The following is a 22,995-nucleotide window of genomic DNA, read 5'->3' as shown; positions in this document are numbered from 1 at the left end:
CGTGAGGGTTTCTGTGCGAAAGCTCGTCTCTGAGGCTGTGGCTCTGGGGCTCAGGATACGTGTCTGTCCTACTGCGTTGGGCCCCTGAGCGAGGCCCCTGACCCCAGCTGCTCCAGGGGCGCTGCACAACGGCTGACCCTGCGCTCTGACCCCCAGCTTCTCTCTCTCCCTGTCAGGCTGGGGTCTGTGAGAAGACACACTCCTCGTGCTCAGACACCTGATGTTAAAGAGCTCGTCTCTCCTCCAGAGGGATACGCCTACGAGTCGCTGGAGATCTGCGAGTTCGACCCCAGTAACCTCACCGGGCTGGTCTACATCAACAGCCAGGTCTTCAACAGGCTGGAGTACCTCCGCTACGACAGCAGGGTGCAGCGGTTCGAGGGGTACACCCGCTTCGGCATCGCGAACGCCCAGAGGTTCAACAGGGATCCCGGCGTCATGGCGACCATGCTGGCCAACCGGGACCACTACTGTGTGCCCAACGCCAGGCTGTTCAACAGCTCCATACTGAACAAGACGGGTGAGCATGAGCCCACACTGTACACAGAGAGGAGCGGGGGTGGGGAACAGGCTGGGTGAGCTCCTCCAGTCAGGACAGTAGGCTCTACTGTACACAGAGGGGGGTGGGGGTGGGGAACAGGCTGCCCAGCCCTGTGGTTGAAGCCGATACCCTGGCTTCTCTCCAGACACAGCTGGGTGAGCTCCTCCAGTCAGGACAGGAGGCTCTTCTGTACACAGAGGGGGGCGGGGGTGGGGAACAAGCTGCCCAGCCCTGTGGTTGAAGCCGATACCCTGGCTTCTCTCCAGACACAGCTGGGTGAGCTCCTCCAGTCAGGACAGGAGGCTCTTCTGTACACAGAGGGGGGCGGGGGTGGGGAACAGGCTGCCCAGCCCTGTGGTTGAAGCCGATACCCTGGCTTCTCTCCAGACACAGCTGGGTGAGCTCCTCCAGTCAGGACAGGAGGCTCTTCTGTACACAGAGGGGGGCGGGGGTGGGGAACAAGCTGCCCAGCCCTGTGGTTGAAGCCGATACCCTGGCTTCTCTCCAGACACAGCTGGGTGAGCTCCTCCAGTCAGGACAGGAGGCTCTTCTGTACACAGAGGGGGGCGGGGGTGGGGAACAAGCTGCCCAGCCCTGTGGTTGAAGCTGATACCCTGGCTTCTCTCCAGACACAGCTGGGTGAGCTCCTCCAGTCAGGACAGGAGGCTCTGCTGTACACAGAGGGGGGTGGGGGTGGGGAACAGGCTGGAGTGTGACGCTCTGCCCCCCCAGTGGCGCCGGCGGTGAGCATCACGGCGCTGGGCGGCGGGGCGGACGGCTCGCTGGTGCTGGTGTGCCACGCCACGGGCTTCTACCCCCCCGCATCTCCGTCACCTGGCTGCGGGGCGGCGGGGCGGCGCCGGGGGGGTCCAGCGGGCGGCGCCGGACGGAGACTGGCTCTACCAGACCCACGCCTTCCTGGAGCCCGGCCCGAGGCCCGCGGAGCAGCTGTCCTGCATCGTGGAGCACCGCAGCCTGGCCCAGCCGCTGGTGGTGCCCTGGGGTGAGTGTGTGTGTGTGTGTGTGTGTGTCCACTGAGCTGAGCTGACCCCCCCTGGGGTGAGTGTGTGTGTGTGTGTGTCCACTGAGCTGAGCTGACCCCCCTGGGGTGAGTGTGTGTGTGTGTGTCCACTGAGCTGAGCTGACCCCCCCTGGGGTGAGTGTGTGTGTGTGTCCACTGAGCTGAGCTGACCCCCCCTGGGGTGAGTGTGTGTGTGTCCTGTCCAGGGTGTGTGTGTGTATCCTGTGAGGGGCTGGTGTCCTGTCCAGGGGGTGTGTGTGTGTGTGTGTGTGTCCTGTGAGGGGCTGGTGTCCTGTCCAGGGTGTGTGTGTGTGTCCTGTGAGGGGCTGGTGTCCTGTCCAGGGGGTGTCCTGGGGTGAGTGTGTGTGTGTGTGTCCACTGAGCTGACCCCCCCTGGGGTGAGTGTGTGTGTGTCCACTGAGCTGACCCCCCTGGGGTGAGTGTGTGTGTGTCCACTGAGCTGACCCCCCCTGGGGTGAGTGTGTGTGTGTGTGTGTGTCCACTGAGCTGACCCCCCTGGGGTGAGTGTGTGTGTGTGTGTCCACTGAGCTGACCCCCCTGGGGTGAGTGTGTGTGTGTGTGTCCACTGAGCTGACCCCCCTGGGGTGAGTGTGTGTGTGTGTGTGTGTCCACTGAGCTGACCCCCCCTGGGGTGAGTGTGTGTGTGTCCACTGAGCTGACCCCCCCTGGGGTGAGTGTGTGTGTGTGTGTGTCCACTGAGCTGACCCCCCTGGGGTGAGTGTGTGTGTGTCCACTGAGCTGACCCCCCCTGGGGTGAGTGTGTGTGTGTCCACTGAGCTGACCCCCCCTGGGGTGAGTGTGTGTGTGTCCACTGAGCTGACCCCCCCTGGGGTGAGTGTGTGTGTGTCCACTGAGCTGACCCCCCCTGGGGTGAGTGTGTGTGTGTCCACTGAGCTGACCCCCCCTGGGGTGAGTGTGTGTGTGTCCACTGAGCTGACCCCCCCTGGGGTGAGTGTGTGTGTGTGTGTCCACTGAGCTGAGCTGACCCCCCCTGGGGTGAGTGTGTGTGTGTGTGTGTCCACTGAGCTGAGCTGACCCCCCCTGGGGTGAGTGTGTGTGTGTGTCCACTGAGCTGAGCTGACCCCCCTGGGGTGAGTGTGTGTGTGTGTGTCCACTGAGCTGACCCCCCCTGGGGTGAGTGTGTGTGTGTCCACTGAGCTGAGCTGACCCCCCCTGGGGTGAGTGTGTGTGTGTCCACTGAGCTGACCCCCCTGGGGTGAGTGTGTGTGTGTCCACTGAGCTGACCCCCCCTGGGGTGAGTGTGTGTGTGTGTGTGTGTGTGTCCACTGAGCTGACCCCCCTGGGGTGAGTGTGTGTGTGTGTGTCCACTGAGCTGACCCCCCTGGGGTGAGTGTGTGTGTGTGTGTCCACTGAGCTGACCCCCCTGGGGTGAGTGTGTGTGTGTGTGTGTCCACTGAGCTGACCCCCCCTGGGGTGAGTGTGTGTGTGTCCACTGAGCTGACCCCCCCTGGGGTGAGTGTGTGTGTGTGTGTGTCCACTGAGCTGACCCCCCTGGGGTGAGTGTGTGTGTGTGTCCACTGAGCTGAGCTGACCCCCCCTGGGGTGAGTGTGTGTGTGTGTGTCCACTGAGCTGAGCTGACCCCCCTGGGGTGAGTGTGTGTGTGTGTGTCCACTGAGCTGACCCCCCCTGGGGTGAGTGTGTGTGTGTGTCCACTGAGCTGAGCTGACCCCCCTGGGGTGAGTGTGTGTGTGTGTCCACTGAGCTGAGCTGACCCCCCCTGGGGTGAGTGTGTGTGTGTGTCCACTGAGCTGAGCTGACCCCCCTGGGGTGAGTGTGTGTGTGTGTGTCCACTGAGCTGAGCTGACCCCCCCTGGGGTGAGTGTGTGTGTGTGTCCACTGAGCTGAGCTGACCCCCCCTGGGGTGAGTGTGTGTGTGTGTCCACTGAGCTGAGCTGACCCCCCCTGGGGTGAGTGTGTGTGTGTGTCCACTGAGCTGAGCTGACCCCCCTGGGGTGAGTGTGTGTGTGTCCACTGAGCTGAGCTGACCCCCCTGGGGTGAGTGTGTGTGTCCACTGAGCTGACCCCCCCTGGGGTGTGTGTGTGTGTGTGTGTGTGTGTCCACTGAGCTGACCCCCCCTGGGGTGAGTGTGTGTGTGTGTGTCCACTGAGCTGAGCTGACCCCCCTGGGGTGAGTGTGTGTGTGTGTGTCCACTGAGCTGAGCTGACCCCCCCTGGGGTGAGTGTGTGTGTGTGTCCACTGAGCTGACCTGACCCCCCCTGGGGTGAGTGTGTGTGTGTGTGTGTGTGTGTGTGTGTCCACTGAGCTGAGCTGACCCCCCTGGGGTGAGTGTGTGTGTGTGTCCACTGAGCTGAGCTGACCCCCCCTGGGGTGAGTGTGTGTGTGTCCACTGAGCTGAGCTGACCCCCCTGGGGTGAGTGTGTGTGTGTGTGTCCACTGAGCTGAGCTGACCCCCCTGGGGTGAGTGTGTGTGTGTGTGTCCACTGAGCTGAGCTGACCCCCCTGGGGTGAGTGTGTGTGTCCACTGAGCTGACCCCCCCTGGGGTGTGTGTGTGTGTGTGTGTGTGTGTGTGTCCACTGAGCTGACCCCCCCTGGGGTGAGTGTGTGTGTGTGTGTCCACTGAGCTGAGCTGACCCCCCTGGGGTGAGTGTGTGTGTGTGTGTCCACTGAGCTGAGCTGACCCCCCCTGGGGTGAGTGTGTGTGTGTGTCCACTGAGCTGACCTGACCCCCCCTGGGGTGAGTGTGGGTGAGTGTGTGTGTGTGTGTGTCCACTGAGCTGAGCTGACCCCCCTGGGGTGAGTGTGTGTGTGTGTGTGTCCACTGAGCTGAGCTGACCCCCCCTGGGGTGAGTGTGTGTGTGTCCACTGAGCTGAGCTGACCCCCCCTGGGGTGAGTGTGTGTGTGTGTCCACTGAGCTGAGCTGACCCCCCTGGGGTGAGTGTGTGTGTGTGTGTCCACTGAGCTGAGCTGACCCCCCTGGGGTGAGTGTGTGTGTTTGTGTCCACTGAGCTGAGCTGACCCCCCCTGGGGTGAGTGTGTGTGTGTGTCCACTGAGCTGAGCTGACCCCCCCTGGGGTGAGTGTGTGTGTGTGTGTGTCCACTGAGCTGAGCTGACCCCCCCTGGGGTGAGTGTGTGTGTGTGTGTCCACTGAGCTGAGCTGACCCCCCCTGGGGTGAGTGTGTGTGTGTGTGTCCACTGAGCTGAGCTGACCCCCCCTGGGGTGAGTGTGTGTGTGTGTGTCCACTGAGCTGAGCTGACCCCCCCTGGGGTGAGTGTGTGTGTGTGTGTCCACTGAGCTGAGCTGACCCCCCCTGGGGTGAGTGTGTGTGTGTGTGTCCACTGAGCTGAGCTGACCCCCCCTGGGGTGAGTGTGTGTGTCCACTGAGCTGAGCTGACCCCCCCCTGGGGTGAGTGTGTGTGTGTGTGTGTGTCCACTGAGCTGAGCTGACCTCCCCCTGGGGTGAGTGTGTGTGTGTGTGTCCACTGGGGTGAGTGTGTGTGTGTGTGTCCACTGGGGTGAGTGTGTGTGTGTGTGTCCACTGGGGTGAGTGTGTGTGTGTGTGTCCACTGGGGTGAGTGTGTGTGTGTGTGTCCACTGAGCTGAGCTGACCTCCCCCTGGGGTGAGTGTGTGTGTGTGTCCACTGAGCTGAGCTGACCTCCCCCTGGGGTGAGTGTGTGTGTGTGTGTCCACTGAGCTGAGCTGACCCCCCCTGGGGTGAGTGAGTGTGTGTGTCCACTGAGCTGACCCCCCCTGGGGTGAGTGTGTGTGTGTGTGTCCACTGAGCTGACCCCCCCTGGGGTGAGTGAGTGTGTGTGTGTGTCCACTGAGCTGACCCCCCCTGGGGTGAGTGTGTGTGTGTGTCCACTGAGCTGACCCCCCCTGGGGTGAGTGAGTGTGTGTGTGTGTCCACTGAGCTGACCCCCCCTGGGGTGAGTGAGTGTGTGTGTGTGTCCACTGAGCTGACCCCCCCTGGGGTGAGTGAGTGTGTGTGTGTGTCCACTGAGCTGACCCCCCCTGGGGTGTGTGTGTGTGTGTCCACTGAGCTGAGCTGACCCCCCCTGGGGTGTGTGTGTGTGTGTCCACTGAGCTGAGCTGACCTCCCCCTGGGGTGAGTGTGTGTGTGTGTCCACTGAGCTGAGCTGACCTCCCCCTGGGGTGAGTGTGTGTGTGTGTGTGTGTCCACTGAGCTGAGCTGACCTCCCCCTGGGGTGAGTGTGTGTGTGTGTGTGTGTGTGTCCACTGAGCTGAGCTGACCCCCCCTGGGGTGAGTGTGTGTGTGTGTGTGTCCACTGAGCTGAGCTGACCCCCCCTGGGGTGAGTGTGTGTGTGTGTGTGTCCACTGAGCTGAGCTGACCCCCCCTGGGGTGAGTGTGTGTGTGTGTGTCCACTGAGCTGAGCTGACCCCCCCTGGGGTGAGTGTGTGTGTGTGTGTCCACTGAGCTGAGCTGACCCCCCCTGGGGTGAGTGTGTGTGTGTGTGTCCACTGAGCTGAGCTGACCCCCCCTGGGGTGAGTGTGTGTGTGTGTGTGTGTCCACTGAGCTGAGCTGACCCCCCCTGGGGTGAGTGTGTGTGTGTGTGTGTCCACTGAGCTGAGCTGACCCCCCCTGGGGTGAGTGTGTGTGTGTGTCCACTGAGCTGAGCTGACCCCCCCTGGGGTGAGTGTGTGTGTCCACTGAGCTGACCCCCCTGGGGTGAGTGTGTGTGTCCACTGAGCTGAGCTGACCCCCCCTGGGGTGAGTGTGTGTGTGTGTGTGTCCACTGAGCTGAGCTGACCCCCCCTGGGGTGAGTGTGTGTGTGTGTGTGTGTGTCCACTGAGCTGAGCTGACCCCCCCTGGGGTGAGTGTGTGTGTGTGTGTGTCTGTGTGTGTGTGTGTGTGTGTGTCCACTGAGCTGAGCTGACCCCCCCTGGGGTGAGTGTGTGTGTGTGTGTCCACTGAGCTGAGCCCCCCTGGGGTGAGTGTGTGTGTGTGTGTGTCCACTGAGCTGAGCCCCCCTGGGGTGAGTGTGTGTGTGTGTGTGTGTCCACTGAGCTGAGCCCCCCTGGGGTGAGTGTGTGTGTGTGTGTGTCCACTGAGCTGAGCCCCCCTGGGGTGAGTGTGTGTGTGTGTGTCCACTGAGCTGAGCTGAGCCCCCCTGGGGTGAGTGTGTGTGTGTGTGTGTGTGTGTGTGTGTGTGTGTGTGTGTGTGTGTGTGTGTGTCCTGTCCAGGGTGTGTGTGTGTGTGTGTGTGTGTGTGTGTCCTGTCCAGGGTGTGTGTGTGTGTGTGTGTGTGTGTGTGTGTGTGTCCTGTCCAGGGTGTGTGTGTGTGTGTGTGTGTGTGTGTGTGTGTCCTGTCCAGGGTGTGTGTGTGTGTGTGTGTGTGTGTGTCCTGTCCAGGGTGTGTGTGTGTGTGTGTGTGTGTGTCCTGTCCAGGGTGTGTGTGTGTGTGTGTGTGTCCTGTCCAGGGTGTGTGTGTGTGTGTGTGTGTGTCCTGTCCAGGGTGTGTGTGTGTGTGTGTGTGTGTGTCCTGTCCAGGGTGTGTGTGTGTGTGTGTGTGTGTCCTGTCCAGGGTGTGTGTGTGTGTGTGTGTGTCCTGTCCAGGGTGTGTGTGTGTGTGTGTGTGTGTCCTGTCCAGGGTGTGTGTGTGTGTGTGTGTGTGTGTGTCCTGTCCAGGTGTGTGTGTGTGTGTGTGTGTGTCCTGTCCAGGGTGTGTGTGTGTGTGTGTCCTGTCCAGGGTGTGTGTGTGTGTGTGTCCTGTCCAGGGTGTGTGTGTGTGTGTGTGTGTGTCCTGTCCAGGGTGTGTGTGTGTGTGTGTCCTGTCCAGGGTGTGTGTGTGTGTGTGTGTGTCCTGTCCAGGGTGTGTGTGTGTGTGTGTGTGTGTGTCCTGTCCAGGGTGTGTGTGTGTGTGTGTGTGTGTCCTGTCCAGGGTGTGTGTGTGTGTGTGTGTGTGTGTCCTGTCCAGGGTGTGTGTGTGTGTGTGTGTGTGTGTGTCCTGTCCAGGGTGTGTGTGTGTGTGTGTGTGTGTCCTGTCCAGGTGTGTGTGTGTGTGTGTGTGTGTGTGTGTGTGTCCTGTCCAGGGTGTGTGTGTGTGTGTGTGTGTCTTGTCCAGGGTGTGTGTGTGTGTGTGTGTGTGTGTGTCCTGTCCAGGGTGTGTGTGTGTGTGTGTCCTGTCCAGGGTGTGTGTGTGTGTGTGTCCTGTCCAGGGTGTGTGTGTGTCCTGTGAGGGGCTGGTGTCCTGTCCAGGGTGTGTGTGTGTCCTGTGAGGGGCTGGTGTCCTGTCCAGGGTGTGTGTGTGTCCTGTGAGGGGCTGGTGTCCTGTCCAGGGTGTGTGTGTGTCCTGTGAGGGGCTGGTGTCCTGTCCAGGGTGTGTGTGTGTCCTGTGAGGGGCTGGTGTCCTGTCCAGGGTGTGTGTGTGTCCTGTGAGGGGCTGGTGTCCTGTCCAGGGTGTGTGTGTGTCCTGTGAGGGGCTGGTGTCCTGTCCAGGGTGTGTGTGTGTGTGTGTGTGTCCACTGAGCTGAGCCCCCCTGGGGTGAGTGTGTGTGTGTGTGTGTCCACTGAGCTGAGCTGACCCCCCCTGGGGTGAGGTGTGTGTGTGTGTGTGTGTCCTGTCCAGGGTGTGTGTGTGTGTGTGTCCTGTCCAGGGTGTGTGTGTGTCCTGTGAGGGGCTTGTGTCCTGTCCAGGGTGTGTGTGTGTCCTGTGAGGGGCTGGTGTCCTGTCCAGGGTGTGTGTGTGTCCTGTGAGGGGCTGGTGTCCTGTCCAGGGGGTGTGTGTGTGTCCAGTGAGCTGAGCTCACCCCCCCTGGGGTGAGTGTGTGTGTGTGTGTCCTGTGAGGGGCTGGTGTCCTGTCCAGGGTGTGTGAGTGTGTGTGTGTCCTGTGAGGGGCTGGTGTCCTGTCCAGGGAGTGTGTGTGTCCTGTGAGGGGCTGGTGTCCTGTCCAGGGAGTGTGAGTGTGAGTGTGTCCTGTGAGGGGCTGGTGTCCTGTCCAGGGTGTGTGTGTGTGTCCAGTGAGGGGCTGGTGTCCTGTCCAGGGTGTGTGAGTGTGAGTGTGTGTGTGTGTCCTGTGAGGGGCTGGTGTCCTGTCCAGGGTGTGTGTGTGTGTCCTGTGAGGGGCTGGTGTCCTGTCCAGGGTGTGTGTGTGTGTCCTGTGAGGGGCTGGTGTCCTGTCCAGGGTGTGTGTGTGTGTCCTGTGAGGGGCTGGTGTCCTGTCCAGGGAGTGTGAGTGTGTCCTGTGAGGGGCTGGTGTCCTGTCCAGGGAGTGTGAGTGTGTCCTGTGAGGGGCTGGTGTCCTGTCCAGGGTGTGTGTGTGTGTCCTGTGAGGGGCTGGTGTCCTGTCCAGGGTGTGTGTGTGTGTGTCCTGTGAGGGGCTGGTGTCCTGTCCAGGGTGTGTGAGTGTGTGTGTGTGTCCTGTGAGGGGCTGGTGTCCTGTCCAGGGTGTGTGTGTGTGTCCAGTGAGGGGCTGGTGTCCTGTCCAGGGTGTGTGAGTGTGTCCTGTGAGGGGCTGGTGTCCTGTCCAGGGTGTGTGTGTGTGTGTCCTGTGAGGGGCTGGTGTCCTGTCCAGGGTGTGTGTGTGTGTGTCCTGTGAGGGGCTGGTGTCCTGTCCAGGGTGTGTGTGTGTGTGTCCTGTGAGGGGCTGGTGTCCTGTCCAGGGAGTGTGAGTGTGTGTGTGTCCTGTGAGGGGCTGGTGTCCTGTCCAGGGAGTGTGAGTGTGTCCAGTGAGGGGCTGGTGTCCTGTCCAGGGTGTGTGAGTGTGAGTGTGTGTGTGTGTCCTGTGAGGGGCTGGTGTCCTGTCCAGGGTGTGTGTGTGTGTCCTGTGAGGGGCTGGTGTCCTGTCCAGGGTGTGTGTGTGTGTCCTGTGAGGGGCTGGTGTCCTGTCCAGGGTGTGTGTGTGTGTCCTGTGAGGGGCTGGTGTCCTGTCCAGGGTGTGTGTGTGTGTCCTGTGAGGGGCTGGTGTCCTGTCCAGGGAGTGTGTGTGTGTCCTGTGAGGGGCTGGTGTCCTGTCCAGGGAGTGTGAGTGTGTCCTGTGAGGGGCTGGTGTCCTGTCCAGGGAGTGTGAGTGTGTCCTGTGAGGGGCTGGTGTCCTGTCCAGGGTGTGTGTGTGTGTCCAGTGAGGGGCTGGTGTCCTGTCCAGGGTGTGTGAGTGTGTCCTGTGAGGGGCTGGTGTCCTGTCCAGGGTGTGTGTGTGTGTCCAGTGAGGGGCTGGTGTCCTGTCCAGGGTGTGTGTGTGTGTCCTGTCCAGGGTGTGTGAGTGTGTGTGTGTGTGTCCTGTGAGGGGCTGGTGTCCTGTCCAGGGTGTGTGTGTGTGTGTGTCCTGTGAGGGGCTGGTGTCCTGTCCAGGGTGTGTGTGTGTGTGTCCTGTGAGGGGCTGGTGTCCTGTCCAGGGTGTGTGTGAGGGGCTGGTGTCCTGTCCAGGGTGTGTGTGTGTGTCCTGTCCAGGGTGTGTGAGTGTGTGTGTGTGTCCTGTGAGGGGCTGGTGTCCTGTCCAGGGTGTGTGTGTGTGTGTGTCCTGTGAGGGGCTGGTGTCCTGTCCAGGGTGTGTGTGTGTGTGTGTCCTGTGAGGGGCTGGTGTCCTGTCCAGGGTGTGTGTGTGTGTGTGTCCTGTGAGGGGCTGGTGTCCTGTCCAGGGTGTGTGTGTGTGTGTCCTGTGAGGGGCTGGTGTCCTGTCCAGGGTGTGTGTGTGTGTGTCCTGTGAGGGGCTGGTGTCCTGTCCAGGGTGTGTGTGTGTGTGTCCTGTGAGGGGCTGGTGTCCTGTCCAGGGTGTGTGTGTGTGTGTCCTGTGAGGGGCTGGTGTCCTGTCCAGGGTGTGTGTGTGTGTGTCCTGTGAGGGGCTGGTGTCCTGTCCAGGGTGTGTGTGTGTGTGTCCTGTGAGGGGCTGGTGTCCTGTCCAGGGTGTGTGTGTGTGTGTCCTGTGAGGGGCTGGTGTCCTGTCCAGGGTGTGTGTGTGTGTGTCCTGTGAGGGGCTGGTGTCCTGTCCAGGGTGTGTGTGTGTGTGTCCTGTGAGGGGCTGGTGTCCTGTCCAGGGTGTGTGTGTGTGTGTCCTGTGAGGGGCTGGTGTCCTGTCCAGGGTGTGTGTGTGTGTGTCCTGTGAGGGGCTGGTGTCCTGTCCAGGGTGTGTGTGTGTGTGTCCTGTGAGGGGCTGGTGTCCTGTCCAGGGTGTGTGTGTGTGTGTCCAGTGAGGGGCTGGTGTCCTGTCCAGGGTGAGTGTGTGTGTGTCCAGTGAGGGGCTGGTGTCCTGTCCAGGGTGTGTGAGTGTGTGTGTGTCCAGTGAGGGGCTGGTGTCCTGTCCAGGGTGTGTGAGTGTGTGTGTGTCCTGTGAGGGGCTGGTGTCCTGTCCAGGGTGTGTGAGTGTGTGTGTGTCCTGTGAGGGGCTGGTGTCCTGTCCAGGGTGTGTGAGTGTGTGTGTGTGTGTGTCCTGTGAGGGGCTGGTGTCCTGTCCAGGGTGTGTGTGTGTGTGTCCTGTGAGGGGCTGGTGTCCTGTCCAGGGTGTGTGTGTGTGTGTGTGTCCTGTGAGGGGCTGGTGTCCTGTCCAGGGTGTGTGTGTGTGTGTCCTGTGAGGCGCTGGTGTCCTGTCCAGGGGGTGTGTGTGTGTGTCCTGTGAGGGGCTGGTGTCCTGTCCAGGGGGTGTGTGTGTGTGTCCAGTGAGGGGCTGGTGTCCTGTCCAGGGTGTGTGAGTGTGTGTGTGTCCAGTGAGGGGCTGGTGTCCTGTCCAGGGGATGTGTGTGTGTCCAGTGAGCTGAGCTCACCCACCCTGGGGTGTGTGTGTGTGTGTGTCCAGTGAGGGGCTGGTGTCCTGTCCAGGGTGTGTGAGTGTGTGTGTGTGTCCAGTGAGGGGCTGGTGTCCTGTCCAGGGTGTGTGAGTGTGTGTGTGTGTCCAGTGAGGGGCTGGTGTCCTGTCCAGGGGATGTGTGTGTGTCCAGTGAGCTGAGCTCACCCACCCTGGGGTGTGTGTGTGTGTGTGTCCAGTGAGGGGCTGGTGTCCTGTCCAGGGTGTGTGAGTGTGTGTGTGTCCAGTGAGGGGCTGGTGTCCTGTCCAGGGTGTGTGAGTGTGTGTGTGTGTCCAGTGAGGGGCTGGTGTCCTGTCCAGGGGGTGTGTGTGTGTGTCCAGTGAGCTGAGCTCACCCCCCCTGGGGTGAGTGTGTGTGTGTGTCCTGTGAGGGGCTGGTGTCCTGTCCAGGGTGTGTGAGTGAGTGTGTGTGTCCTGTGAGGGGCTGGTGTCCTGTCCAGGGTGTGTGAGTGTGTGTGTGTGTCCAGTGAGGGGCTGGTGTCCTGTCCAGGGGGTGTGTGTGTGTCCAGTGAGCTGAGCTCACCCCCCCTGGGGTGAGTGTGTGTGTGTGTGTCCTGTGAGGGGCTGGTGTCCTGTCCAGGGTGTGTGAGTGTGTGTGTGTGTCCTGTGAGGGGCTGGTGTCCTGTCCAGGGTGTGTGTGTGTGTGTCCTGTGAGGGGCTGGTGTCCTGTCCAGGGTGTGTGTGTGTGTGTCCTGTGAGGGGCTGGTGTCCTGTCCAGGGTGTGTGTGTGTGTGTGTCCAGTGAGGGGCTGGTGTCCTGTCCAGGGGGTGTGTGTGTGTCCAGTGGGCTGAGCTGACCCCCCTGTCCCCCCAGAGCCCCCGACGGCCCCACCGGACTGGAGGCTGGTCGCCACGGCGCTGTGGGCTCTGTCGCTGGGCCTGGTCCTGTCGCTGGCCGGGGCCGCGTCCCGCTGGGGCCGGAGCAGCAAGCAGACAGGTGGGTCTTCACTGCGGACCGCGGCCCGGCCGGTCCTGACCGGTCCTGACCCGCCTCTGTCTCCGCAGGCGGCCGGGTCGCAGCCCGGATAGCGGCGGTCCTGAAGGGGCGGCTGAGGCCCGCGGCCCTGGGCGCGTGGTGATGACATCACCCGGAGCGCCAGGCTGGGGGTTGTGACCGTGACCCGGCCCGAGAGACGCTTCTGTCGGGTGTCTCTGGCCTGTCCCCCACCCCGGCCCGCTGCCTGTCCCCCACCCCGGCCCGCTGCCTGTCCCCACCCCAGTTGCTCCCTGTCCCCCCTCAAATAAAGCTGCAGTCGATCTCGTCTCGCCCCCCTGTCTGTGATCTCGTCCGCCGTCCGTCCCCCCCCACGCACGCCCCCCCTGTCCCGAGAGGAGTCCCCCGAGCTCTCCGGCCGCTGGGGGTGTCGGGAGTCTCTGACAGAGTGGAGGACCACCCCCAGACCCCCCCTCCTGGCTGTGTTCCCAATCCCATCACCCTGCGGGCCGGTGGAAAGTCCCGGGCTTCCCAGCCTGCCCCAGCCCGCTCTCACTTCCTGCCTGAGGGGCCGCAGTCCAGCTCCACTTCCTGCCCCCTGCCTGAGGGGCCGCAGTCCAGCTCCACTTCCTGCCCCCTGCCTGAGGGGCCGCAGTCCAGCTCCACTTCCTGCCCCCTGCCTGTGTCTGCAGCAGGGCTGTCCAGTCCTGGTCCTGGAGGGGTCAGTCGGTCAGCGTGTCCAGTCCTGCTCCTGGAGGGGTCAGTCGGTCAGCGTGTCCAGTCCTGCTCCTGGAGAGAGGACAGCAGTGACTCTCCCGTGTGCCTCTCACAGGAGAAGTGATCCGTGTTGGGCTGGTGCCGTCCGCCTCAGGTTCTGCTTTCAGGCCCGAGGAGGAACTGCACAGGAAGTGAGAGGAGGAGGAAGAGGAGGAACTGCACAGGAAGTGGGAGGAGGAAGAGGAGGACTCCCGGACTGTGTTTTGACCTGCTCGGATTTGGATGCTGTTCTGTCTTCCCGGTTCACTGTCTCGCGGACTGTCACTATTATTGTGTGCACTATTAAACCCCTGTGTGTTCCCTTGCACCACGCCTCCTGTCTTCTCCAGCTCTCACCGCATCCCATAGCGTCTTCTCCAGGACCTGACACGGATCTCAGTCCGTGTTCCTGACGGACCGGTCTGCACCGGGGTCCGCCAGACTGCTCTTCCCAGAGAGTTCAGTCTGATCACAGCTGAAGCACGAGTCTCTGGAAACGAGGCGTCTGCGACGAGTTTCTCCACTGGGGACACTCCAGCAGCAACACCAGTCCTGACGCAGGCGGAGATCAGTCCCTTTACTCCTCATCGACGCACGGAGCCCTCGTCAGGCTTGTGGGAGACAGCCCGGGACCCCAAGAGCCCGCAGGCTGAGGACCGAGGTCCGTGTCGGCCATTACTGGGCTGATTGGAGTGATTGTAGTGATAACAGAGCCCGACTTGCAAACTCTGTTTCACAGCGCGGTGTGGTTAACCGCTGTGATCGAATCCACACAGCTCCTCTGTGCCGGGGGGCGATGTGCTCGTTCCTCTCGGCTGGGGGTCTCTCTCGAGGGCACGACGCCGCATCAGTCTGGGGAGCAGAGGGAGTGCTGTGCTCGGACTCGGAGGAGCAGGACCGAGCCGGACTGCTGCCCTCAGACTCGTGATCTGTACAGCCGACAGCAGAGCCTCCTGCTCTCTGAGCTCATGCAGCACCAGCCACAGGGGTCACACTGACAGGTAGGGGTACAGGCTGGGTTCCCCTGCCATCTTTTCCCAGATGTTCATGACTATCCAGAGGCTGACAGTGGGAAGACGGGTGTGGATTAGTTGGGCTGTGGGTTGTATGATCTCTCCTGTATTCTTTTCCCAAATTTTCCAGGATGTCCAGAGGCTGACAGTGGGAAGACGGGTATGGATTAGTTGGGATCTATGCTGAATGATCTCTCCTGTATTATTTTCCCCAGTTTTCCAGGATGTCCAGAGGCTGACAGTGGGAAGACGGGTGTGGATTAGTTGGGCTGTGGGTTGTATGATCTCTCCTGTATTCTTTTCCCAAATTTTCCAGGATGTCCAGAGGCTGACAGTGGGAAGACGGGTATGGATTAGTTGGGATCTATGCTGAATGATCTCTCCTGTATTATTTTCCCCAGTTTTCCAGGATGTCCAGAGGCTGACAGTGGGAAGACGGGTGTGGATAGGGAGTTGTGATGGAGGTTAGATGCTCTCTCCAGTCTCTCGTTTTCCCAGGATGTCCAGAAGCTGACAGTGGGAAGACGGGTGTGGATTAGTTGGGATGTGGGCTGTATGATCTCTCCTGTATTCTTTTCCCCAGTTTTCCAGGATGTCCACAGGCTGGCAGTGGGAAGACAGGTATGGATTAGTTGGGATGTGGGTTGTATGATCTTTCCTGTATTCTTTTCCCCAGTTTTCTAGGATGTCCAGAGGCTGACAGTGGGAAGACGGGTGTGGACAGGGAGTTGTGATGGAGGTTAGATGCTCTCTCCAGTCTCTCGTTTTCCCAGGATGTCCAGAAGCTGACAGTGGGAAGACAGGTGTGGACAGGGAGTTGGGAGGGAGGTGAGAAGCTCTCTGCTGTCTGTATTTCTTCCTCTGTGGCGTCTCTCTGCTCGGCTCTTTCTCTCAGTCCAGCTGCATGTGGTCTGTGAAACAGCAGCTTCGCAGTGCTGAGCTGGGATTAGGACCGGTGGGTTGCAGAGTTCAGGGTTCGATTCCAGAGGGGGACACAGCTCTTGTACCCCAGAGACGGGTACTTCAGTTACTGTTCTGATGTCATGTTTTATTATAGAGGTGAATTGTAGACAGTGTAGTGTTGACAGTGGTGTGCTGACGTCTCATGAAGGCTGTACCTTAACACTGGCACTCAGTGACACACTGTGTGCTAAATGCTCACCTGTACTGTGCTTTAGTACTTGAACCTGTGTACAGTTGTAATACTCAGACCAGTGAACTGAACTCATGCCTGTACTGAGCTTTAATACTCAACACACCTGTGTGCTGAACTAAAACCTTTATTCTGCTTCAGTACTCAACCCTGTGTGCTCAGCTCTCACCTGTACTGTAGTTTAATACTCAGACACACCTGTGTACTGATTCTTCAACTGTACTGCGCTTTAATAATCAGGGACAGATCAGTGTGCTGAATTATCACCTGTATTGAGCTGCAATGATGACACTGACACACCTGTGTGAAGAACTCTAATATGGACAGTTGTAACACTCAGACCTGTGTACTGAACTCTGTTCGCTGTACTATAATACTCCAAGACACATCTGTGTGCTGTACTCTCAACTGTACTGAGATGTAATACTCAATGACAAGCCAGTATTCTGAACTCTTGTAGTGTACTGTAATACTCACAGCTGGACTGAACTCGCCTGTAGTGAACTTGAATTCTCACACCTGTGTACTGAACTCTCTCCTACACTGAGCTTTAATACCCTGACACACCTGTGTGCTGAACTGTATTGTTTTAGTATTTGAACCCGAGTGCTGAACTGTTGCCTGTGGTGTTGTAGTACTCAAACTTGTGTACTGTACTCTCGGTGGTTTTGAGCTTTAATACTTTTTGACACACCTGTGTGACGAACTCTAATATGGACAGTTGTAATAATCATACCTGTGTGCTGGACTCTGTACACTGTACTATAATACTCCATGACACATCTGTGTGCCGAATTCTCCACTTTAATGAACGACTGAGATTTAATACTCAGACACACCAGTGTTCTGAACCCTTGCCTGTAGTGTATTTTAATATTCAGACCTGTGTACTGAACTCCGCTGTACTGAACTTTACTACTCAATGACAAACCAGTACTATGTGCCGTTCCCTGCCCTGTGATTTAACACTCAAATCTGTGTACTAAACTCTCCTGTGCTGAATGTTAACACCCAGTGTCACACCAGTGTGCTGAGCTCTCGCCTGTAATCCAGCCCAATTCTAAATCCTGTGATAAACCTGTGTGTAAAACTGTGCTGAACTCTCTCAACTTGCTTAGACCAGTTATTAAATCTCGCTAACAAAAACTGACAGTATCAGAAAACTGTACAAATTTCATATTAAAGGCACCTTTGTGAACGTGCTGTATGTTGGCCACATCCTTCCTGCTCCCTAGCTGCTGTACACACACATGAAATGGGCTCTCCTACCAACCTTAATCCTTTCTGGTCTTTTTGATCTGGCGTCTGTATTTCAATCGAAGCCTCACTGTCGCGTGTTTGACTGTTCAGAACAGTTTGACTTTCTGCTGGTCCGCTCCTCTGTTGTGAGAGAGCACTGTCTCCTTCTCCAAGGGATCAGCCAGGAAGGAGACGGGTCATAAACACGGGCACTGATGTGGGTCTCCTCCACAAGTCCCATCCAGCAAGCACAGGTTGTGCAGCACATTTCACCCCAGAACTGTTCAACATCTGTGTGCTGAGCTGACAAGTAAGTGTTTGTGGGTAGAACAGTCTTGAAATCGAGCTGTTGAATTCAGTTCACCTGCACTCGTTCAGATCACAAACACAGCCTGTGACACAGCATGTCCTCCAGAAATATAAGACCTGCAGGAATGTCTCTCATGTGTGATCTTCCATCAAATTTACTGCTTTTTTCCACAATATTTAAGGAATCTAAAAAATGTTGCTGTATTGGTTTCATGAAAATATTTAACATGAGTATAGTAGCAACATCTCTTGGTCAAGAGCATGTTTACAGTGTAAGAGGGCTGCTTTCACGTCTCTGATGTTTTGTTGCCTCGTTCTGAACTGCAGACCGTGATGGTGATATAGTGTTGCTCAGACAGTACATTGAAACTTCATCTCTGTTGTGTTGTGAAGTGGAGGTTGTACAGGTGGTAGTTTCATTGTCGTGTGAAACACACTCATCATCAACGATTCAGTATAACCTGGAAATGTAAAAATAGTGTTGAAGTTCTCCTGTAATTCTGACTGTCACGTGTGCTGAACTAATCAGCTGTACTGAACTCTGACCTCTACTGTTGTAACTCAGACCTGTGTAATGACCCTCACATGTACTGTTGGTGTTCTCAGACCTGTATACTGAACTCTGCCTCTGTACTGTTATAACACTGATCTATGTACTGAACTCTGCTCCTGTCCTGTTGTAACTCAGACCTGTGTGTTAATCTTTCCCCTGTATTTTGCTGTAATATTCAAGTCTGTGTTCTGAGCTCTTATGTGTACTATACTTGTGTATTATATATATATACAATATACTTTTATATTGTAATAATCAGAACTGTGTGCTAAGCTCATAGCTGTACATTGTACTGTAGTACTTAGCTCTGTTTCCTGAACTCACATGTACTGTTGTAATACTGAAATGTGTGTAATGACTCTACCGGTATCCTGAAGTCTCGCTTGTACTGCTGTTACTGTCTTGTGTGCTGTACTGAGCTTCAGTTGTTTAAACTTATGTACTGAACTGTTCCTGTACTGTTGTAATTCTCAGACCTGTATACTGATCTGTGTTCCTGTACTGTTGTAACATTGAGAGCTGTGTACTGAACTCACTTGTACTGTGTACTGTGTACTAAACTCTGCTGCTGTACAGCTGTAATACTCAAGTGTGTGTAGTGACCCTAACCTGTATTGTTGAAGTTGTCAGATTGTATATTGAACTCTCTGTACAGCTGTAACACTCTGTTCTGTGTCTTGACCTCTCGCCTGTACTAAGCTTTATTTTTGCAGTGTATATACTGAACTCTGCTCCTGTACTGTTGTAATACTCAGCCCTGTGTGTTAATCTTTCCCCTGTATTGTGCTGTAATATTCAAGCCTGTGGTCTGACCTCTTACATGTACTATTGCAATACTCGGGCCTGTGTGCTAAGCTCTTACCTGTACATGGTACTGTAGTACTCAAATCTGTCCTGAACTCATATGTACTGTTGTCTTACTGAGAGCTGTGTATTGAACTCACTTGTACCGAGTTTATATTTTAAAACTTCTACTGAACTCTGCTCCTGTACACCAGTGGTACTCGGACATAATGACCCTCACCTGTATTGTTGGAGTTGTCAGATTGCTCTGCTTCTGTGTTTTTATAGTACTTTGAGCTACAGCCTGAACTCCCACCTGTACTGAGCTTTAATGCTGAAACAAGTACTGAACTCTGCTCTTGTACTGTTGTAATACTCAGCCCTGTGTGCTAAGCTTTCCACTGTACTATTGTGCTGTAATATTCAAGTCTGTGCTCTGAGCTCTTGTATGTACTGTTGTAATCAGAATTGTTTAAGGTCTTAGCTTCATGTTGTACTATAGTACCTCCATCTCTCATACTGAACTCTCACCTGTGTATCTCACACTATAGTGTTGTACTGCTTACACTGGTGGGCTGCGGCCATAGCTGTGGGTTAGTGTATTACTCAACCCTGTCACCTGCCTGTGCTTGTAGTGTTGTGATGCTTTTATGTGTGTGCTGACTTGTGTATTGGGGTTTTGATTTCTCCCCTGTAGTGCTGGGATAGTCTGACCGGTGTTGCCCTCTCATGTGTATTGCAGTATTACTCAAATGTGTCCTCTGCTCTCACATGCTGTAGTAATGCTCTACCCTGCTCCTGCGCTCTGAGCCCTGGACTTGTAGTTTGCAGACCTGTGTCTTTAACTACTCACCTGTCCTCTGCTGTCATATTTACACACAGACCTTTACTTGGTGTTGTGGTACAGCACCCTCACTGCCTCTGATCTGACCTCTTTTGAAAACAATCAAGTCAAGAGCAGAGCTGATGGAGCTGTGAATAAAGTCACTATGGGGAGGTGGTGAATATTAACTCAGGGGCTGGCCACACCACATCTCATGATTCTCACAGGCAGGGGGACAGTGTTCTCTCCTGTCACTGTACCCAAACCCCCACGCTGCAGGCTCAGACAGAAAGGAAAGGGGCACCCTTATTAAAGTCACAGCTTCTGTTTGCAATCGCTGCAGCAAGAGGCGTCTGGCTCAGAGATGGAGGGAGGTGAGAGGCTAAACATCTGCCTCTTCCCCTGCCCCTTGATTCTCCAGCAGAGTGATCCCCTCCAGGCTGCACTACAGTTCCCAGCAGGCCATGAGGGAATGGTGGCCAATAGGCTGCCTCCCATGGGTTACTGATGCAGCTGTTAATTCTAGGCTGTAGCCAGTGTGTATAATGAGGGGGGTGGAGTAGAGCTCATGCCGAGGGCTGGGAGAACTGCATCACCCACAAGGACCTGCTCCATTCAGTCACCTGACCCCTGGGACAGAGATGATTGGTCAGAAGACATTTGAAAAGCAGGCAGTGACAGAGGGCGGTAGTGCTGTTAGAGGAGCAGAGATAGAGAAGAGCTCTCGCCTCCATCACAGAAACCGATCTGGGACAGTTTGCAGGCCTACAGCTCAGGTCGCTGCAGGGGAGGGGGGCTGGTGACCCTCTGATGGGATTCATATTGGGAGAATGAGGGAACAAGTAACAGCTGATCCTCATGACTGCTCTCACCTCCTGGCCAGAGGAGTCTCTCCCACAGAAGCTAAACCCAGTAGTTTTTCATCTTTTTCAGCTCTGAGGGGACGAGAGATCTGTCCTGACCCACTGTGCAGTTCACAGTCCCCATCCTCCTCCTACTGCAGCTGAGGCACAGCTGGACAGCTCTCAGGACAGACACTCACAGCCACAAGGTAGGGAAACAGGGCTCTTTATTCACAGTTTGAGATGAAGTGTTCCAGAAACCACAAGACAAACCTCTAGTTCTTCTCCCAACTGTAGCTAGACGTGCAGTCGGCTTCCCCAGGCCTCTGTGAAGACAAGTCAGACTCCCAGCTCCCAGGCTCAGCAGTCAGACCTCCTCCCCCGACACAGCTCAGCTCTGCTCTGCAGCTCTTCCCTCCTGCTCTGCTCAGCACAACTGCTCTCTGTCCCCAGCAGCACCAGACTGAAGGCCTCCCCTCCTGCCTTTTAACTGTCTCCCCACCAATCGTCTTCCACCAATTAGGCAGGTGATTATAGGCTGCAGGTTGTTCTCCTGGGCCTCGTTGGGGATGATCCCATATAAAAATCAGACTGTTAAACAAGGGCTGGAGCTTGTTTTGGGTCTCAGGATTAATCTTGCTGGATGTCTTACAGGCTCCCCTGTGTTCGGGCTCAGTTGTTCCTAAAAAATCAATAAAAATAAAAGTGTAATTATGTGACTGTGCAAATTAAATGAAAACCAAGCATCTTCTTTTCTACAGGTTTTGATCCCACAGCCTCTGTGTTAGAAGCCCAGAGCTCTTCCACTGAGCCACAGTGTCTCTGTGAGTCTGGGGCTCCTGTGTGCTCTTGGCCTTCCCAGCTCAGGGTTCGAGACTGAGGGATAAAAGACAGACCGAATGAGCTCTCCTTCAGGACAGGAGCCAGTGGAGGAGTGGAGATGGGGCTGAGCTCCTAAGCACAAGGTTGTGGGTTCAAGTCCTGGCTGAGAGCTGAGATGAATTTGCAGTGTGATCCTCCCCAGCAGTGAGAGGGTGAGAAGTAAAAGCCCACAGCCCTTGTGTCTTTATTTATCAGTGTGTTACTGTTCACAAGAATTAAATTAACAAAAGCTCCTGGTCCTTCCAGGATTTGAACCCACAACCTCCAGGCAGAAGTCCAGAGCTCTTCCCTTGAGCCACAGCGTGTCTTTGTAGGTGTGGGGCTCCTGTGGGCTCTTGGTCTTCTTCCCAGTTCAGGGCTGAAACGGAGGGATAAGAGACAGACCGAATCCCTCTCCGCTCTGGGCAGCAGATGGAGGAGTGGAGACGGTGCTGGGCTCATGACTGCAAGGTTGTGGGTTCAAATCCTGGCCGATCCCTGGTAAGTATCGCCCAGGTGAGTATCCAAGGTAAGTATGTGGGCTGGGTAGACAGGAGGGGTAGACAGGGCTAGGCAGGAGGGTGGGACAGTCAGGTTGAGAGGGTGGGGTAGGTAGGACAGGCAGGGGCAGGTAGGAGGAGGGTGGGGTAGACAGGCCCAGCTAGCAGGTGGGGGCAGGGGCAGGTCAGCTGAGAGAGGACAGGCAGGGCTGGGAGGTGCAGGCAGGGGGTTAGGTAGAGGGGGTAGATAGGGCTAGGAGAGGTAGACAGGTACAGGCAGCAGGAGGTGGGTGGGTGGGGTAGGCAGGACCAGGTAGGGTAGAATAGCAGGGGGGTGGGGTAGGTTAGGGGAGACAGGGGGTTAGGTAGAGCTGGGAGGGGCAGGCAGGGTCAGGTGAGGCAGGAGGTGGGCTGAGGAGGAGAGAGTAAGAGAAGGAGCAGAGAGGAGCCCAGGCCACAGGGGGGTCAGATAGGGGGGTAGGAGAGAGGGTCAGATAGGGGGGGGTTAGGGTAGGTAGGATAGAGAGGAGGGTCAGGTGAGGTAGGAGGTGGCCTGGGCTGAGGAGGAGAGAGTAAGAGAAGGAGCAGAGAGGAGCCCAGGCCACAGGGGGGGTCAGATAGGGGGGGTTAGGGTAGGTAGGATAGAGAGGTGAGGCAGGAGGTGGCCTGGGCTGAGGAGGAGAGAGTAAGAGAAGGAGCAGAGAGGAGCCCAGGCCACAGGGGGGTCAGACAGGAGGGGTTAGGGTAGGTAGGATAGAGGGTCAGATAGGGGGGGTTAGGGTAGGTAGGATAGAGAGGAGGGTCAGGTGAGGCAGGAGGTGGCTTGGGCTGAGGAGGAGAGAGTAAGAGAAAGAGCAGAGAGGAGCCCAGGCCACAGGGGGGGTCAGAGAGGGGAGGGGTAGAGAAGGTAGGCAGGGCTAGGAGAGGCAGGCAGGAGGAGGTGGGTGGGGTAGGTGGGGGGTGTCGACAGGTAGGGGGGGAGAAGAGGTGGGAGGGTGGGCTGATGTTTCTCCCCCCCCCGTGTAATATATATAAATAATTAGTATCTGTAATATCTTTTTTATATATAGTATTTAATGACACTAGTTACTAATAGGGGAGGGGGTGAGGGGAGAACATGAAAAACATTAGCCCACCCTCCCACCTCTTCTCCCCCTACCTGTCAACACCCCCACCTCCTCATCCTCCACCCCCTATTCTGCCTGCTCCTGCCTACCCCACCCACCTCCTCCTGCCTGCCTCTCCTAGCCCTGCCTACCTTCTCTACCCCACCTACCCTTCTCTTACTCTCTCCTCCTCAGCCCACCTCCTGCCTCACCTGACCCTCCTCTCTCTCTCCTACCTACCTCCTATCTGACCCTCTCTCCTACCCCCCTCTACCCCTCCTGTCTGACCCCCCTGTGGCCTGGGCCCCTCTCTGCTCCTTCTCTTACTCTCTCCTCCTCAGCCCAGGCCACCTCCTACCTCACCCTGCCTGCCCCTCCCAACTCTACCTAACCCCCTGTCTCCCCTAACCTACCCCACCCCCCTGCTATTCTACCCTCCCTGCTCCTGCCTACCCCACCCACCTCCTGCTGCCTGTACCTGTCTACCTCTCCTAGCCCTGCCTGCCCCTATCTACCCCCTCTACCTAACCCCCTGCCTGCACCTCCCAGCCCTGCCTGTCCTCTCTCAGCTGACCTGCCCCCACCTGCTAGCTGGGCCTGTCTACCCCACCCTCCTCCTACCTGCACTACCTGGCCCTGCCTGTCCTACCTACCCCACCCTCTCAACCTAACTGTCCCACCCTCCTGCCTAGCCCTGTCTACCCCTCCTGTCTACCCAGCCCACATACTTACCTTGGATACTTACCTGGGCGATACTTACCAGGGATCGGCCAGGATTTGAACCCACAACCTT

At 57.2% G+C, this 22,995-nt stretch overlaps 1 protein-coding gene and 2 long non-coding RNA genes across 17 annotated transcripts in view; all 3 read left to right on the top strand.

The window, feature by feature from the left end:
* Nucleotides 1-13,348, top strand: part of LOC138243408 (uncharacterized) — a 35,451-nt gene extending 22,103 nt beyond the window's left edge. For 14 of the 15 annotated variants that reach the window (XM_069198988.1, XM_069198993.1, XM_069198999.1 and 11 more), the window contains 4 exons: nucleotides 248-520; nucleotides 1,274-1,544; nucleotides 12,145-12,267; nucleotides 12,336-13,348. In XM_069198988.1, the coding sequence (XP_069055089.1) occupies nucleotides 248-520; nucleotides 1,274-1,544; nucleotides 12,145-12,267; nucleotides 12,336-12,444 (776 nt within the window). In that variant the 3' untranslated portion in view covers nucleotides 12,445-13,348. The remainder of the gene's footprint in view (nucleotides 1-247; nucleotides 521-1,273; nucleotides 1,545-12,144; nucleotides 12,268-12,335) is intronic. The other variant, XM_069198989.1, reaches the window with a different exon arrangement.
* A 1,080-nt stretch (nucleotides 13,349-14,428) lies between these two features.
* Nucleotides 14,429-22,995, top strand: part of LOC107076155 (uncharacterized) — a 118,356-nt gene continuing 109,789 nt past the window's right edge. Inside the window, exons 1-2 of the long non-coding RNA XR_011192117.1 lie at nucleotides 14,429-14,497; nucleotides 14,710-14,861. This is a non-coding gene — a long non-coding RNA (uncharacterized lncRNA). The remainder of the gene's footprint in view (nucleotides 14,498-14,709; nucleotides 14,862-22,995) is intronic.
* Nucleotides 14,868-20,454, top strand: LOC138243417 (uncharacterized). Its single transcript, XR_011192119.1, has 3 exons — nucleotides 14,868-16,735; nucleotides 19,810-19,944; nucleotides 20,033-20,454. It is a non-coding gene; the product is annotated as an uncharacterized lncRNA (long non-coding RNA).

Source organism: Lepisosteus oculatus, chromosome 14 (assembly GCF_040954835.1).
Source record: "Lepisosteus oculatus isolate fLepOcu1 chromosome 14, fLepOcu1.hap2, whole genome shotgun sequence".
NCBI lineage: Eukaryota > Metazoa > Chordata > Actinopteri > Semionotiformes > Lepisosteidae > Lepisosteus > Lepisosteus oculatus.
Note: the sequence above shows the minus strand (reverse complement) of the source record. Positions and strands in the feature narration are given on the sequence as shown.